The 17,740-nt window shown below is 46.6% G+C and overlaps 1 protein-coding gene across 3 annotated transcripts in view; it reads left to right on the top strand.

The window, feature by feature from the left end:
- Window positions 1-17,740, top strand: part of FGF13 (fibroblast growth factor 13) — a 541,249-nt gene that overhangs the window by 17,446 nt on the left and 506,063 nt on the right. Inside the window, exons 1-2 of one of the 3 annotated variants that reach the window (XM_004587750.3) lie at window positions 884-1,011; window positions 1,663-1,872. In XM_004587750.3, coding sequence (XP_004587807.1) covers window positions 1,824-1,872 — 49 coding nt within the window. In that variant the 5' untranslated portion in view covers window positions 884-1,011; window positions 1,663-1,823. Of the gene's footprint in view, window positions 1-883; window positions 1,012-1,662; window positions 1,873-17,740 lie in introns of those variants that run through there. The other 2 variants (XM_004587753.3, XM_058658920.1) reach the window with 2 other exon arrangements.

Raw genomic sequence — 17,740 nt, 5'->3', positions numbered from 1 at the left:
AGACCCAGGGGCTATTCCTGACTTCCCTCTCCGCTTCCCCCATTCCGTTAATTGACTTTTTCTGTTAACTTATTTACCTATGCCCCCTTCTCCCTCCCCCCCCCATCTCGGAATCATTTCTAATTTTCTTTTTAGTTTTAATTTTCAAGGCACCTTCTGGGGGGATTGGTGTCACAAGCATGCCCCAGGCTACAAGTCGATCCTATTTAATTCCTCTCCAGCACTTGTCCCAGGTCTCTGATCAGCCTGTTTTCCTGGGCGTGAACATCCTAGGCAGGCTTTGGGTACTCTTGCCTTTAGTTTACCAAGCACAGCGAGGGGCCTACGTGTGGGGTTGTGGGTGGGGGTGGAAGGTGGCAGTCCTCTGTGGTCAGGTTCACTCTGCCCTAGTGACACCCAGAGAGGAGCGCGCCCTTCTGAGAATGCAGCTGTTTCAATTTTGGGCAGTTGGCCAAAGACGAAGAGTCGCCAAGTCTCGGACTGAGAGTCCACGGCTCGGTACAGCAGGTGCCAACAGAGGAGTCCCAAAAGTGTAGGTGGTTACCAGCGCGGGCAGGACAGCGCAGCCAACCGGGCGCGAGCTGAGAACAGAAGGAGTACCGGGCTCAGGGGGCTGCCCGACTTCGATCTGGGCTGCCAACAGCGAGTGCCCTCTGGGGGAGTACCCGCTGGGGCAGTGCCCGCGGGCCCTACAGGTCCTGAGGCTTCAGGGGACGCCCGGCTGACACGCTTGCCCGCACTCTGCGAGTCTCGCCGGGATTTGGCCAGCAGGCGGCTGACGTCGGCGCGCCCCTGCCGAGCTCTCCTTTTACTACAGCCGCCAGGCGGCTGAGTGGCGCCCCGCCCTCGCCGGCCCCCGCCCCCCGCGTGCCCGCACCTTGGCGTGTATATAGAAGGCGCCGCTGTGTCCGTTCGTCGCTCTCTGGGACCAGGGAATTGTTTGGAAGGAGAGCGCAAACGAGGGAGCGGGCCGTCTCCGAGGGGGTGTGAGTGTAGGGAGACAGAAAGCAGGTAAGGGCTATCGGTTCCTGCTCCTCCTTTCGCGAGCAACTTGCCCCCTCGTTTGGACCAAAGAATGGGACCCCGAAATGCGATAATTAGATAGACAGAAAGAGACGAACCTCCCCTCCCTGTTCCCCGTGGGCGAGAAGCTGCGCGGTTCTGCGGTGTAACAGGCTCACACGTTGCTCATCACATGTGCAAACATTCCCTTTTCTGGGAGGCTCGTTATTTTTAAGTGAATATTTTCGTCTTTGTTTTGATTTTTTTTTTTTGAAATCTTCCTCGGGGGTTTTATTCAGATTGAGTTGGCGGCCCGCAGCCGCTTGCGAGAGGCGGGGTAAGCAGCCCGCCCGTGCGCGGGTTAGCACACCCAAGCAACTCCTGCCGTGGCCCGCGCTGGCCCGGCGAGCGCTTTGCGCCGAGCCCGGGCAGAGGCCAGCGGCAGAGCCCGGGAGTCCCGGCCGCGCGTCTCGGCCGCCCCGAGGGCCGGCGGGCGCGGGGCGTGGAGGACGAGCCCTGCCGCTTTGTCTCTTCACTTCTGGAGCGCGGGGAGCAGCTCCTCCCGCGGCCGGCCGCCCGGGCTCGCGGCGGCTGCGGCGGCGACGGCGGCGGCGGCGGCTCCTCCTTCACCCCTCTCCGTTCCTCCCCACTCTCTCGTAGGCAGCGGCGGCGACAGCGGTGGGGAAAAGCGGATTTCGCCCCGAGCCACACCGAGGGGAGCTCGCGCTTGCCACTTGCCGCCCTAAGCGCTCTCCTAAGTCCTATCCGCTCGGCGAGGACTTCATTCTCCTGGGCGAACCCTGTCAAGCAAGCTGGGATCTATGAGTGGAAAGGTGACCAAGCCCAAAGAGGAGAAAGATGCTTCTAAGGGTAAGCCCGCCCGCCGAGTCCGCCCGCCTCCCTTCCCTTCATTTCCCTCGCCCTGTCGCGTGCGCGCTCTCCCTCCCCCCACCCCGGAGCCTGAGCTGCCCGTGACCTCTGTGAACCCGGGCGAGCAAGGGGAGGGGGCGGGGCCGCTGCAGGGTCTGGGTTTGTGTCGCTTTTTTTCTCCTTCCTCGCGGAATTGTCCCCCCTCGGGGGCCTCCAGCCTCCTCCACTCCCCCTCCGGACGCGCGGTGGTGGCGCTGCGGGCAGACGAAGCTGCTGCAGCTCGGAGCGCCAGGAACCGCGCCGCCTGCTCCCGGCAGCCTGCCTGTCTGTGCGAGTGTATGTGTGTGTGTTAGAGCGACTGTACATACGTGTGCTGCGCGGGGGCAACATGGTGACTTACTCAGGAATCTGCCCCGTTCTCAGAACCCGAGCCGAAGCCCACCTTCAGCCCCCTCTCCCCGCCCCCAATGCAAACAAAGAGCCTGGCCGAGATGCTGAACCCCTCCCCCATACAGGCTCCTTCCACCCCCACACACCCTCTACTTCCAACTCACTACCTGTCCTACCCCCTGGGAAGGCTGGAGCTTGCACCTTAAGACACACCGAGTGCAAAAGTGAGCAGTCTGCTCCGGCGCCGCCCGCGCTGCGCCTCAGCAGCGCAGCCTAGCCATACCCCGGAGAACAAAGGCGCTTGTCCCCTTGCCACTAGTGCCCGGTGGGAGTGGGTCCCCGTGGGAGGGGGCGGTCTCCTCCCTCCACTCCTTTGGGTTCAGCCAGCTGGCCTGAGGCGCCTGGCCTCCAGTGCACCCTTCCCGTCCCCCCAACACACACTTAGTGCGCCTCTCGGCCTGTGCCTCCCACCAGCTGATGGGGAGGCAGAGTAGAGCCGGACCAGGCTGGGGACAACTCAAGCAGAATAAGGGGCTCCCCCATCTTCACTATACACAGATGCGCACACACGCACCCGCCTGTCCTGCCTGTCCTGGCTTAGGTCCCCCTGAGCTCCAGAATGTAAAGTGGAGAGAAGAGCCTTGGACACCTGGGTGAGGGGACAGGCACTGAGAGGCATTTGGAAGAGCAGTGGGGGAATGGCAGGTGCCTTAGGCGCAAGTGTCCGAAATGGCTGCAGAGCAGACGCTCGAGTGGACTGAGCTGGACTGGCCCTGAGGGACCCACGCAGCCAACTGCAGCGCCCCACGGCGAGTCCACGCTGCAGAAGTGCGACTGCAGTGGGGGAGCCCCAGCTTAGTTCCTGAGTCTTCAGGCCCCTTTCCCTCCCACTCCTTTATTCCTCCTTCTCATCTCATCCTGCTCTCCTCTCCCCATCTCTCAGGGCTTGCTTCCTCCGGGAGATCCTAGGGCAGCGGCAGCCCTCCCCCGCTCAAAGTTGTCAAACTCTTCAGCTCAGGGCCCTTGTCCTTGTTTCTGAGTGAAACTCTTTCTGTTGGCAAGGGGTTTGAGGAAAGGCTGGTGAAGTTTGTGGGGAGTTAGATCTTGTGTCCTGAGGGTCAGGGTTATCAATGGTCTGGCACAAGGCCAGAATTGAACTCCCCTTAACCCAGGCATTCTGGTTGGCTGTTTGAGCTGCACTGATGAATTAGAAAGAGTAACTTGGCAAAGTAGAACTGCTGCTGTAGGTTCTCAGGCTTTCTTTATTGTGGAAAGTCTGGAACATACCTTCATAGGATAAAGGGCCGTTAAAAGGCTTTGTCTTCCACATAGAGCCTAAACAAGTAAATACAATCAAATATTTTAGCACCAACCCTTTCTATTTCTGGTAATACTTCCAGTTTGATTCTGGAATTTTGCTTTCTGATTTCCATCACGTTATTACTTGAGGTTGCTGTCAGACTGCCTTTGGGAAATGCTGAAGCAAAGTTATCTTCAGAAAAAAAGTTGCTGTTTGAAGAATATCAAGTGTCCGAAATAGATGAATAATCTGGATATGACAGGTTTCTGTAACTCAGTAATGACGATTTTCAGTAGGCAGTGTTGAAATGTTTCCTTAAATTGGCTCGTCACCGCTGAAACTGCATACCCTTCCGAAGGAGCTGTGTGAATAGCACCTGACTGTTCTTAGAACAAGATAGCATAGAAAGCAACTTTTAAGAGGGCAGTTAACTTTCTGCATGAGAGGGTGTGGTGATATTGCAGATACTAAGAGCAAGACTGTCATTTCTGACTTTTGTTGGTTCTTGAGTTTAGAGTATTGTCAGAATAGCGAAGTGGGACAGTCATCAGTACCTCCTCCTTTGAAGGGTATGAAGTCTTACATGACTGGATTTGAAAGCCTGCTTTAATGTTAGAAATGAAACATGCCAAGTCTACTTGTCTTTTTAACCAATTTTCTTTATATTGACCGTATTTATAAGTGGTTTGATTATTTACAAATTTTCCATATATTGGTCAGTTTTGAGGTTTGCTTTTTTAAGCTAAAGGATTAATTAGCATATTGTAACACAGAAAGCTGTGTTACCAAACATTTAATAGATATTTTGAGTGTGCACACATTTAGCCTTCAACAATGGTGTGACAAATGATTGAGGCAAGTCAAATAATGTAGTAACAGTTTGAATTTCCCAATCTGTTTTCTGAGCCTGCTGCTTATTTAAATCCAGCCTCCCACCCCATCAGTTGGGGCTCATTCGCACAACCTGTCATTACTACATGGAAGATGATTGTGTGTTACAATGTTTTGGGGGTTTTCAAACACACATAATCAGTGCATTCCAGTGTGTTGCTGAATGAACTATGGCTTTAGGAACATATAAATTACTGCATCTTTAAATGACATTTTCTTCGACTCATTGAAGTTAAGAGTAGTGACGAATGAGGATCTTTCTGGTAAACTTTTCAACAATGTAGCTAGGTAGGATAGACTATTCTGTTTGGAACAGGAACTGGATCTTTATTCTGATGAAACCTATGAAAGAGGCCTCTTGTGTATCCAGTTGCCTTTTGTGTATTATATGTTGCATAAACTTTAAAACTGGCAGGTGTGTATAGAGTTTGGGTCATATAGCTCCTGAAGGAGGAGTTGTTTCCATTTCAGGGAAGAAGAAAGCGTAACATTTGTTTGTTCAAGCAGATATTCACTTAGCTTTGACTCACTCTCTTCTGCCTTGTCACATGAAATCTTTTCAGCAGTCTTTTGTTGGAAAAGCACTCAGTTAAGGCTGTGTCTGGTTTGTTACAGCAATTTCCCTGGTATCAGAAAACTTGCAACCTATTACAGATAAAACCAAATCTGTTCTGGATTGACTAAAAGTGCTAGCAAATTCTCAAACTTTAAATCTGTTGTTTGGTTTGTAGCTGTTACTTATTTAAAACAGTGAGAGAGTTCTAGTTCATACGATATTATGATGTTATTATTATATTATTATTACACGCAGCTGATTCCCGCAACCTGGTTCTTTACCGTGAGCTGAAAACACCAGACAAAACGAAGTATCTTAGGAGGTTTATTCCAGCGGGGAAGGAACAGGGTGCAGGTAGTGGAGATCAGAAAAAAGGGGAGAAGGAAGCACCTGGGGCCTTTTTATGCAGGTAGGCCCTCAAGGTGTGGGGGGCGGGGATTGGGAGGGCTTGAGGGCAGGCCTCAGGGGATTAGTGCCTGGGGATGATTGGTGAGTGGGCGGGATTGGGGAAGGGGCTGGAAGATTGAGGGTGGGATTCTCAGGTGGAATGCCAGGTTACATGTGATTGGTGGCGCGAATTTCATGAGCTGTGAGGAAGAAGAAATGGCGCCGGGTCCAGGGTGGGATATTCGAATAACTCCTTATAGTAACTACCTGTTTAAAGTGGGCTGTTTTTTTTTTTTTTCAACAGCTCTTTCCTTTGTGTTTAGCCCAAGAGTTAACTTATGCAGGCAAGTTTCAAAGCCACGGGTTTCTGGGTGAGACAGCACTAGCGTCAGGATGGCTCATGCTTGCCACCTGTGCGATGGAAGTCAACTCTATGAATAGTCCAAGAAGCCAGCCACTGTCACAGCGGTTGCTGTAATGATTGTTGATACCCATGTACGTTCATGGCTATAGCTCATTTCCTCTTCTGGCCTCTCTCAATAGCCTGTCTACCTTACCCGAATGTGGCTCAAAAAGATCATTTTTTGATTTAGTATGTGAATCGGTTTCCATCAGGTGTCTTTATCAGAACTGGTGTTTTTAGAGGTATGTTGTAAAAAACCATGATGCTGGTGATTTCTTACTAAAAAATACCAACAAAAGGAGGAAAATAAAGCAGTGAAAATAAAGCAGTAACAATAAAATTTTTAAAAATAGCAATCAATCTACCTAGCAGTCATGTAAGAACACGTAAGAGAGCTTGACATGAGGGCACAATACCTGCAAATCCTCTACATCCTCTCATCTTCTGATTCACACCCCCAAATATGCACAGTGAACTGGCTTGGCCTAGGCTGGGCTGGGCTGGGCTGTTACCCGGACCTGGGAACTCGGTCCCTGTGACTGTAGAAGGACCTTTTGAATCTTTTGTTGTGCAAAGCCAGAGCTAGGAGCAATTCCTCCAGAAGGCACCAGGAGCTGTTGATGTAGAGATGAATGAATAGGAATCCTCTTGGCTCACAGGTTTAGATAAAGGACCTGCTAGATAAACAAGTTGTGTTTTGAGAATTGTCTCTTGCCTTTGAAATGTAAATGGCTCAAGCCCAATCCCTGGATGCTTACTTGACAACCTTCTCTTAAAAGTCTGATGCTGTTAATGAACTTTGGCTATTGACCATCAGTTAGTAGTCCAGGTGTGTTATTTAGGGCTCCATGCAGAAAGCCCATCGCTGCTGGACAGCGACCAGGAGAAAGGGAACCAGCTACTTAGGCTACCACCTGCTGCCTCCTAGACTCTTCAGTAGTAGGAAGCCAAAATCAGGAACTGGATTAGGAAATCAGACTTGGGGACTCTGAGATAGAATGGCACCATCTTGATTAGCCTTAACACTAGGTAAGGGCTTGGCAGTGTGGCCTAGTGGCTAAGGTCCTTGCCGTGATCCCATATGGTTCTTGGTTCTAATCCCGGCAGCTCTACTTCCTCTCTATCTCTCCTCCTCTCAGTATATCTGACTTTGTAATAAAAATAAAAAAATAAATCTTTAAAAAAAAACACTAGGTCAAATTCCTACCACCATTATAGTTTCTAGTGGTTTGAAACTTTTTTTTTAAGATTTACGTATTTATATTGGAAAGTCAGATATACATAGAGGAGGAAAGACAGAGAGAAAGATCTTCCACCTGCTGGTTCACTCCCCAAGTGGGCACAATGGAACCAATCTGAACCAATCTGAAGCCAGGAGCCAGGAGTTTCTTGCGGGTCTCTCACACAAGTTACAGGGTCTCAAGGCTTTGGGGCATTCTTGACTGTTTTCCCAGGCCACAGGCAGAGAGCTGGATGGGAAGTGGGGCCACTGGGATTAGAACTGGTGCCCATATGGGATCCTGGTGCATGTGAGGTGAGAACTTTAGCTGCCAGGCTACCACGCTGGACTCGGTCTGAAACTTCTTTATTGGTTAATGCTGAACCCAAAATGGGTGCAATATAATATTAATAATTTATGGTGCAATAAAATATAGGGATGAGCTAGGTGTCCTGTGTCTTCTCCCTCACTTAGTACTGCTTCCCCTGAATCTTGAGTAGAGTTCCTGTTATTAAATAAGGGATGGGACACATCTTAGGGCTAGAGATGTTGGTGACATTGTGAATGGAAGCAGAAGTTACAGTGTGCCAGAAGTTGATATCCACAGCAGGGAGATGATTATGGTGGTTTCAAAGACAAGTTCATGACCAGGGAAAGAATTGGAATCAGAATTTGGGGGTTCAGGTTACAGGATTTATTTGTGAACTAGTGACCAGGGTGATGAAATTGTTAGCATCCCAGGTCTCTTTGCAGCTCTCCTGTTTCATGTCTAAATCAACTTTTCATTCTGGGAATTTCATTCAACACAGGGCAACTAGAATGTGTTTCAATTCGTCACACATATCAAAGAGTCTTTCTACTGTGTTTCTTTACGGCTTACTTTTTTGGAATTTAGAACTTTGAGAATGGAAAATAATTGCCATCTTTAAATAATTTGAGGAGGGAAAGACACAGAAATTAAAGTGTAGTACGTTGAGGAGATTCTAGTTGTCTATTAGTTTACTAATGTTAACATTATCTCGGGCCCGGCGCAGTGGCCTAGTGGCTAAAGTTCTCTGCTTAAACACGCCGGGATCCCATACGGGTGCTGGTTCTAATGCCAGCAGCCCTGCTTCCCATCCAGCTACCTGCTTGTGGCCTGGGAAAGCAGTCGAGGACTGCCCAAAACCTTGGGACTCCGTACCCATGTGGGAGACCTGGAGGAAGTTCCTGGCTCCTGGATTCGGATTGGCTCAGCACTGGCTGTTGCGGTCACTTGGGGAGTGAATTATCGGACGAAAGATCTTCCTCTCTGTCTCTCCTCCTCTCTGTGTATCTGACTTTGCAATACAAATAAATAAATCTTTAAAAAAAACCACATTTTTTGAAAAAAAATTACCTCTGAAATGTGAAAACTGGGTACCTATTATTGTTTTAAAAATTAATACAGAACACAAATTGTCTTCATGATTCATTTTGTACAATTGCCAGTTTATTCTTTTGTGTCCTAAAGATATGCCATCCCTGGAGTTTACCAACACAAGCTGAGGAGTGGATTTCAGGCACATTGTCCTGTACAGTGTGGCTTATCTTAGTCCATCTTCATCAACTTGAAATGTAGGTTATCTATTTGTGATGTACTGGTTCTACAAACTCAGCCAAATCTTGTGGCTTTCTTAACATGCAGTTTAATCATTCTATTGAATGACTTGAGGAAACACTTCCTAGGGTTGTGGATTTCCAGAAGTGAACTAATGTGCTAAAGAAAGCAAAACAACCTGTAGTAGTCATTGTGAGCACCACTCTAAGCCCTCAGTTCTCCTTGAATAGCATGGCTATTCAAAGCAACATTTACCTGGGTATTTACTCTAGAACTGGTGGTTTATATTAGAAAGGAGAAAAATTCTTGATTTTTGCACCATGATGGAAATATGAAGGACTATTGTATTGAGGGATTTGCATTGTAATTAATATTAAGCCTAAATTACTACTACTGTTTAGGGAGATTATTGTAAAGCAGTTTCTACTTCTTCCTCTGCCATCTGAAATTGCTTTTAGCACAGATTTTGAAATTGAAATAGTGTTAGTGTCACTGGCTAGTGACCTGCCCCCGAGGCAAAGGACTCATCCATATTTCTGCTGATTCTTCTAAATATAGGCGCAATCTTGGTTTCTTTTGGCATGTGCCTGTGGTTGACTCTGAATAAGGTACAGTAGGGCTCGCCTGAGTTGGGTCACTTGTTGACCTGCTTTGGAGACGTCAAAGTTGGGCTAGATGCTCATTATTTAGCTGTAAAGAATTTCCTGTTGGGAAAGTCTGTCCTTTCTGGACCCAGGCCTCAGAAGAAGGGAACAGACCTGTAGCGAAAGCCAGGCCTGACAAGAGACCAAATTAAGAAACTTAACCATTTCTTTTTAAAGCACAAACTCAATTTCCATTTCTTTGGACTGAATTTTACCTGTGATAACATGCATCAATCAGTTAGTCCAGTGAATTTTGACAAATGTTTATACCCATGTAATCAGCACAAAGCCAAGAAAAGAAATATTCCCATCACACCGGAAAATTCTGAGTGTTTTCTTGTTAAATCTCCCCTCAAAGGCAACTATCATTTTGATTTCTATCATACATTTCTTTTCCCTGTGATTGATTATCATATAAATGACGCACGCAGTATGTACTCCTTGATTTGCAACACTTGCAGTCACCTCCCTCTCCAGCAATCTGTTTCTTTCCCCTGGTGATGTCCCTTCTCCCTGCCTTGTCCTTTGCTTTATTGCAAGGCTCTGATCCTGTCTCCTACTAGGCACTCATTAAGAGTATTGGACCCGGGCCTGGCACAGTAACCTGATAGCTAAGGTCCTGGCCTTCCATGTGTCAGGATCCCATATGGGCGCTGGTTGCTCTCCTGGCTGTTCCACTTCCCTTCCAGCTCCCTGCCTTTGGCCTAGGAAAACACTCCAGGTGACCTAAAGCCTTTGGACCCTGCACCCATCCCGGCTGCTCCACTTCCCATCCAGCTCCCTGCCTGTGGCCTGGGAAAGCAGTCCAAGTGGCCCAAAGCCTTGGGACCCTGTAATTTGTGTTGGAGACCTGGAAGAACCTCCTGGTTCCTGGCTTCGGATCGGCTCAGCTCTGGCCGTTGTGGTCACTTAGGGAGTGAGTCAGCAGATGCAAGAGCTTTCTGTTTCTCCTCCTCTCTGTACATCTGACTTTCCAATAAAAATAAATAAATATTAAAAAAAAAGTATTGGACCTGTTTCAGGTACACCCAGTAGTTGTTGAGTGACCTAGGCAAGAGAAAGGCATTCCTTTAAATAGAAGTATACTTTATTATTTAGTAATAATAATGTAATGTGGCTATCGTTGCGATGGTTGCTGATGAATTATTGAGCCCTTGCTATTTACTAAGCGCAAATTGCTTTTACATATATCTCACTCACTTCTCATCACGCCGAACGCAGTTGAGTTTTTAAACTAGCTTTGCACAGATACAGTCGCTTGCATCTGCTAGCCTGAAAGTGATGAGGAAGAATTCGCCTGTACTTCAGTGCCATAGTTGTTCTTCAGCTGAAGCAGTCAACAATTCTTCAGCGAGTTTTTCTGTACCAGGTGCAGTTGTGGACCTGGGCTTCCGATGCAAGACACCCAGTCATAACAGAAGGATGCTCTTTGCTTCCGTTTCGGCCATGGGTAGTCTGGCTTTTCATTCGATAGTGTGTTTCTCAATTCACGTCGTCCTTCCTTTAGGTTCTTCTTGTAGGGGCTTGCCGGGTGACTGGGGCTGTCAGGGCTGGAGCTTCTGTCCGTATGAGCACGATGGTACTTTTCCCCAGAACAGTTTTGTTGGCTTGTTTCACCTGTGTTTTCAAGAGGACCCTTTCTTTTAATTTACTGTTGAGTAAAGTCAATTGTTATTATTTTTTGTGACATGGCATATGTTTTCAGTCTTTCGGTGGAATTGTATGTCTCGCTTCCTTCCTCAGCGTTTCGTTCTCAATCCTGCCGGTTCTCCCCAACCTCACCCTCCCTGATGTGATCCTCTTCCTTCTTGTCAACAGATGTTAGTGCCTTTTATTAACTGAATGAGGCTCCTTAGGGTGTGCCTGGCTATTTGGAGCATTCTTATTTCTGGATTGTTCCCTTATGATATCTAAATTAACCCTGAGGGGGAATAAAATCCCCCCATGTCCGTGAATGCAGCTCTACAGAAGCAGCTTTTCACTACCTATTATGTAACTCTTTTTAAATGGGAAAAAGTGTGAGCTTTATTTTTTATACTATTTATGCTGCCTTCAGTTAGATAATATTTCCAAAAATATATCTTGTTAACAGAGACACACGCCTTGAATGGGCATATTAATTATAGTTTTCAATGTTGAGGATCATGTAGTGTTTCTGTGTGCTGCAGGAACCTATGTTTAACAGTGGTAATTAACAGTCACGAGGCTACTGCATGGCTATAGGTGAGTTTAATAAGAAACATGCAGCCCAGTTCCCTGAAATCCCTCCAAAGGATGGAGGTAGCATATCTGTTGCTTTCCATCAGCAGGTTGGTAAACAGTTCGAGTTCTTAAAATATTTATCTTGACTTAAAAAGTAAACAAGCCAAAGCAGTGCAGTTCTTGAATATGCCCACAGATATTTTCAGAATCTTCTTTCAATCATGTCTTTGAAAGTAGTGAGAATTGACCTGCTTATTTTGCCTTTGATACTCTATGTGTCTGCTTGCCTCGCCCCTTGGGGGGCTTACTGAGTATGAAGGCTTCCAGGAGCTCTAGGATTTGTAGGTGGCTTTCACAGAGCCAACCATGTGAGCCATTCTCCTGGAAACAGGGCTTTCCTTGCACAGAGCATTTGTTTTCCGGTTAGCTGGGAACTGGACGATCGCGCTCCACGGGATGGGCAACCGGTGTTGCGCCCCAGTCGCCATGTAACCTGGCAGGCGAGTTTATTACAGACCTCAGAGCGCTCATTAGCCTCGTGATGTGGCAGCTGCCTAAAAAAGCAGCACGGAAAAGTTGTGTCACCGAAGGTGAAACTTGGTGAAGAGCTGCGCGGCGATCGGCATGACAAAGCTTCTGGCGGCGGCGGCGGTGGGCAGTGGAGGGCTTTGCCCACTTATCCTCGGTGCCCACGGCCAGGCCGGCTGTCTTTGAGGCGCCGCAAATGGAACCGCGGCGCCGGCCCAGGGCGCCGGCGGTGTGGCTGCTGCTGGGGGTGGGGATAAGGACTGGGCGCTCTGGGGCAGCCGGCGGCCGCCTCGGGGGGTAGCCCTGGGGCTCTTGAGCAGCCGGTGGGAGGCGCCGTTAAGATGGTGGCAGTCAGAGCAGCGCTGGTGGCCACCGAGCGGGGCAGAGGGAGACTTGCTCCTAGGCCCCCTTCCTGCACTTACCAAAGTCCCCTTTTCGCCATACACCTGACCTGTCCCCTGGACGCCTCAGAGGCAGACGCGCGGGCCAAGATTCCAAGGGGAGCCTTGAAGTCGGGCCTTGGCCAACAAGAGAGCTTTGCTTTCTCTGTCCTTTGGTTAATGCTGATTCGGTTTCAGCTGTTCAAAAGCCGAAGCTGCATCTTGAGCAGACTGCTCACGGCTGTTTTGAATTTATTTTTGTGCTTTCATGTTGCTTCTGTTTCATTGCATTGCTTTTTTCGGAGTACAACATAATGCATGTTTACTGGGGACAATTTGGAACATAGTAAAAGCAGAGAGAAAAAAAAATATTGCCCAAGGTTTTCCTCCCAGGTTAACTTTGAGTTTTTCCTTCCAGTTTTTTTTTTTTCTCTTTATGTTACAATAAACACATAGTCAATGACACTTTAAGTACATGTGTGGTATCGCTTAAAATGTATTATGTCTTGTTCTTTTTTCTCAATATGCTAGTATGTTATTCCATGTCATTAAGTAACTAGCACCAACATCGTTTATTGTGTATACTGACTGTGGCCTTAGCGACAAAGGAGAAATGATGATTTTTGTGCCTATGCGTTTGCAAGGCTTTACTGCATGTCTTTGACAGCCTTCTTACTGAGCTCCATACAAGCTACTAAATATTTCATAAAAATATACGGTGCATATGTGGAGAGACATTTGTGTGTGTGTAAGCCTGTAAATACAAAATAAAATATGCTGAAAACTATTCAGTGTGTAAGTCAAAAAACAGAAGAAATATGCTTAGAATAAATCCTGGAAGAACATACACCTTTTGGTGTAACTTTTGTTACCTTTCAGTGCTTGGCTTATAGAAGGTTTATAGTCTTTATTCAGACATGTATTATTATATAAATGATAGAAAAACAATAGAAACAAAATATAGATGATCTTCAAACTGACTTGCCTGTTGCAGTGCCCACCATTCCTTTATCTGGAATGCTGTTTCTATTTTGCATTTTGTGATCCTTCCAAGTGTTGTGGGGTAAGCAGCTAGTTTTGGGTCATAAGCTTGGAAGCCACTCCTGCCACCACCTGTGCTTCGGTCGCCCTGGCACCCTGGCTCCTGGCCTGCCCAGTACCTGCTTGCTCTCTGGCTTCCTGCCGACAGACTCCAAGGACAGGTAGGCCCTGAGCATGCCCCTGTGTGTCTGTATTCCTCACCCTCTCTACACTGCTTGGGCGGGACAGTAGATAGCGATGCTAAGATGCTTTGTATTTCCAATTTATGCACTTTCAAGAGTTCCAGGAGAGGTGAGGCCCAGCAGTAGTGGAATGTGGGCAGAGAAGCCAGGGAAAGGTGAATGTCTGCAGCTTTGTAAGTGTGTCCAGGTTGCTCATTGCATGTCTCTTAGGATAACTTATAATTGCTAGGGAAGCTGGGACATAGGTCTTCAGTTTTATGGATGGCATTCAGGGTAATGACCATTTGTTCCTCTTGGGGTTTCAATTCAGAATGGAGTGCCATATGGACTTGTCATCTGCTAATTTCTAGTGGGCCATGTTATCACCACGCTTGGTTAATACAAACTCAATACACTCTACGCTTGTCTGGCGTGATCTCGCTTGCATCGCGCAACACAAGTTTACATCCACCAGGACGTACTTCTTCCACTTCCTGCTTACTCCCTGCCCTGGGTTCTGAGGTTACCCATGTTGTAATAGGCTTGATAGATTTGGGGCATATCTCCTGGTAAACTCTTCACCTGTTATGTTTTATATACTCAACTTGACAGTACTCTCCTCCAGGGCTCTTTTCCTGAAGCAGATGTTTGATAGATGCCTGTTGCTTCATGGCAGCGCTCAGCATGTTGTCTGAGTTTCCCTGCTTCTGTAACTTTGAAGCTCTATGCAGAAGGCCCTTTGTATGCCAGCAACATTCCAGCTGGGCTTAATAGGGCTAATTTAATTTGGGATGTAATTGCTACTTTATGGTGGGCTATCTTCCATGTTAAAATGACTGCATAGTTAAACAGCATGGATGTTAGAGGTTTGGGTTCACGTCTAAGTTCCTTATTTGCTGGATGCCTTGGGGTAAGTGATCTTCATAGCTCTTAGTTACTGCTAAAGGAAAACGGTTATTTTATAGGGTTATCTTAAGGACCAGATTGGATAACAGTTGAAAGTATCAAAAATTGTTAGCTACATAGACTCTGGTCATACTTTTGATAATATTACTAAAATAGTAGTAATTTTCACGTTGTTTATTTGAGTAACAAAATATTTGTGAGAGCGCTTGTCAGCAACAGAAACAAACTTATAAGTTTATGCTTCTGACAGTCATATTCCATCTTAAGTGATTTCAGTTATATAAATTCACATATTAATTCATATATTGGTTCACTCAATATTTAATAAACCATCTGGCCACTGCTGCCTCAAACACTGAACCTGTAGCAGCGAGCAGGACAGATAAGCATCCGTGCCTTCACGGGTTTTGTATTTTCCAAGTTAACTTTGGAAAACCACACTCCCAGTGTGTGAAGCAAGTACCAGGCTTCCTGTGCGTGGTAGGTCAAGAAGTTACCTGGTACACATCTTATCCCTAAGGCCCGCACTAGTCAAAGATACCAAGAAGACAAGCTGAATGAAGTCGGATGTGGATGAGTAAAGCTGTGGTTCCTGATCCTGCTTGTGCGTCATTATCACCTCTCACCACCTACATGCCCCTCTATGGAGACCTAGTTTAGTAGACCTGGACAAGAGAGTTTTTCCATAAAACTCTCCAGTACTTCTGCTCCACATCTGGTTTAGGGACCTACTTCCTTTGAGCAGTAATGCTTTTAAAATTGTCCCAATTTTAAAATCACCTGTATAGTTTGCTTGAAAGTAAAACAAAAATCAACCATTCCCTACCCCTGACCTGCTAAGCCAGCATTTTAAGAAGAAAGCTTGGTGATCTGAATTGTAAACAAGTGCTCCATCAGGAAAATTGGGGAAGCTGTCCTGGAAGTTACATGTGGATGTGTTGCAGGGAATTCCACACGAAAGATGACAGCAGCCTCATTTCTTGTCTCACATAAAAAATGAAATTTCATGTGGACAATTCCAGTTTGCAAAGCGAGATGTATTTAAGAGATGGTGATAAAAGAGGACTCCTGCCACAGTGACAGAAGGGGGCTCCATCGGAGGAAGGACCCGAGGAAATGGTGGAAGTGGTGTATTTTATGCACCATCTCAGGGGCAGGGAAACAAAGGAGTCACTCAAAATGCAGAAAAGAAAGAAAAAGAACTCATTCACGTTGGGCAACAATGCCTAGCACCTTGTTCAGAATGAAAAGAACATCAGAAAGATGTGACTAGTGGCTTCCTCCTCCCGTTCTGATAAGCTGAAAACTCTGGAACCATCTCTGACAGTAACTCAGATCTGGGATTAGAATGGGCTCTACCTCCTTGCTTTTGTCAAGACAATAGCTCTAAGTGATGGGAGTTGATATTCTGATTATATTCCTTTGTTCTCCCTCAAGGGGACTAGGGGAGAAAGCTAGGGAGAATGTGCTCTTGGAAGGGTAAGAAATGGAGAGAAACAATAATTTATATTTTAAAAGATAACTTCACCAGGGACCAGAGGCCTTAGCTACCTTGTTAGGCCATCTGACTCCTTACAGATGTACATTTTTCTACTTGACCGGATCCATAGCTTTCCACAGACTCTCAAAGTAGTAAAAGATAACTCAACTTTTATCTGAGCTGTAGCCGTTGAAACCAGACCCAGCATTGTGGTCAGCTCCTCAGTTTATTCACAGGTTGAATTAAACAATCTGTAAGGTGGTAGCACAGTGGATCAACAGGCTAATCCTTTGCCTTGGAGCAGCGGCACCCCATATAACCACCCATTCTAGTTCTGGCTACTTCAATTTTGCTCCAACTCCTTGTCTGTGGCATGGGATAACAGCAGAGAATGGCTTGCTTGGGCTCCTGCACTTGCGCGGGAGACTCAGGAAAAACTCCTGGCTCCTGACTTCAAAACAGGAGAAGATGGCTCAGTTCTTGTGCTCCTAAGTGGGAGACCCAGGAAACTTGTGGCTCCTGACTTCAGACCAGCTTCTGCTGTTGTAGCCATTTGGAGAATGAACCAGCAGATGAAAGACACTCTCTCTCTCTCTGTTACCTTTTGTCTGTAAATCTTCCTCTCAAATAAAAAAAAAAAATCTTTAAACAACCTGTAAGGTCTCTCCCAGCTTTACTCCCATTCTACCTACACATGTTTTATATGGAAGCATCCTTACTCCCTCTTTCTCTTCTCACTGTAGACCTTATCTCCATTCTTGTAAAGCATTGGATTGCAGATGTTGCTCTTGCAGAGAGCAGGACTGTAAAGGAACCTTAGGGGATGCCTTTGAAAGCTGCAGTTAAGTGTAAAGATGCTGGGGTCATTGCCCAAATAATTGGATCCATTTGGTAACTTGAGCCTCAGTAGACCTTAAAGTGATGAAATAAAGGAAGTGGGGGGTAGGGTTCATGTAAGATAGCTCTTGGTCAATCTAGAGGAGGCCAAGGAAATTCTGCTCTTTCTGGGACTTCCCTTTCCTCAATGTGTCTGCTAATGGGTGGGAGGAGGAGGATACAATGTGAGAGTTGGGCCAGACCTTGGTGCATCCCACCTCCTCAAGTCCTTCACACAACAAGTAGTGTCCCTATAGTTGGTTCCAGATCAGCCAAGTGCATTGACCTATTACTGTTAGCTACTTTGAGGTATAAATGGTTCCTACTTCCCTTATGGAATTGGAGGTTCAGGTTGCATAGCATGACCTGATTTGTATTACAAGAGACTTTGTGACTTTGACAAATTTCACCGTTTTAAAAAAACACCCAGCTTCCTCCGTCTACCCCACTGAACATAAAAGCAACTTTTGAGTTTATGGCACAAAGAGTGTGCCTTTAAAGGGCACCATGCACAAAAAGGGACGAAAGGGAGGCAAGGCAGTTCATCTTCTTTTCCGAGGCCATTGTCTCCAGACAAGTGACACAACTGAATACCTTGAAATATCTTGTATTGATTTTTATTGCAGTCATCTCCCTAGGATCTGAAAAGCCCAGTAGAAGATAATAAACTTGTCTCTAGCCTTTGAGCCAGACTCCAGTTGCTTAGTTTACACAGCTGGAAGAAATGCTAGTAGTTGCCCCGCTGAGAGTGGAATTTTCTCTGGGGTGAATTTCTTTTGACCAGATTGTATATAGGTGAGAGACTCTGTTTATGAAAACCTTATATATACAAGTTGAACTCAAATAGTGAATGGGGAGGGAGTTATAGTGGTGAAAGAATTATTGTTTGATAAAAAGTTTTTCTTTTAATAGCATCACTTCCAGT

The sequence above is a fragment of the Ochotona princeps genome, chromosome X (genome assembly GCF_030435755.1).
Source record: "Ochotona princeps isolate mOchPri1 chromosome X, mOchPri1.hap1, whole genome shotgun sequence".
In the NCBI taxonomy this organism is placed as follows: Eukaryota; Metazoa; Chordata; class Mammalia; order Lagomorpha; family Ochotonidae; genus Ochotona; species Ochotona princeps.
Note: the sequence above shows the minus strand (reverse complement) of the source record. Positions and strands in the feature narration are given on the sequence as shown.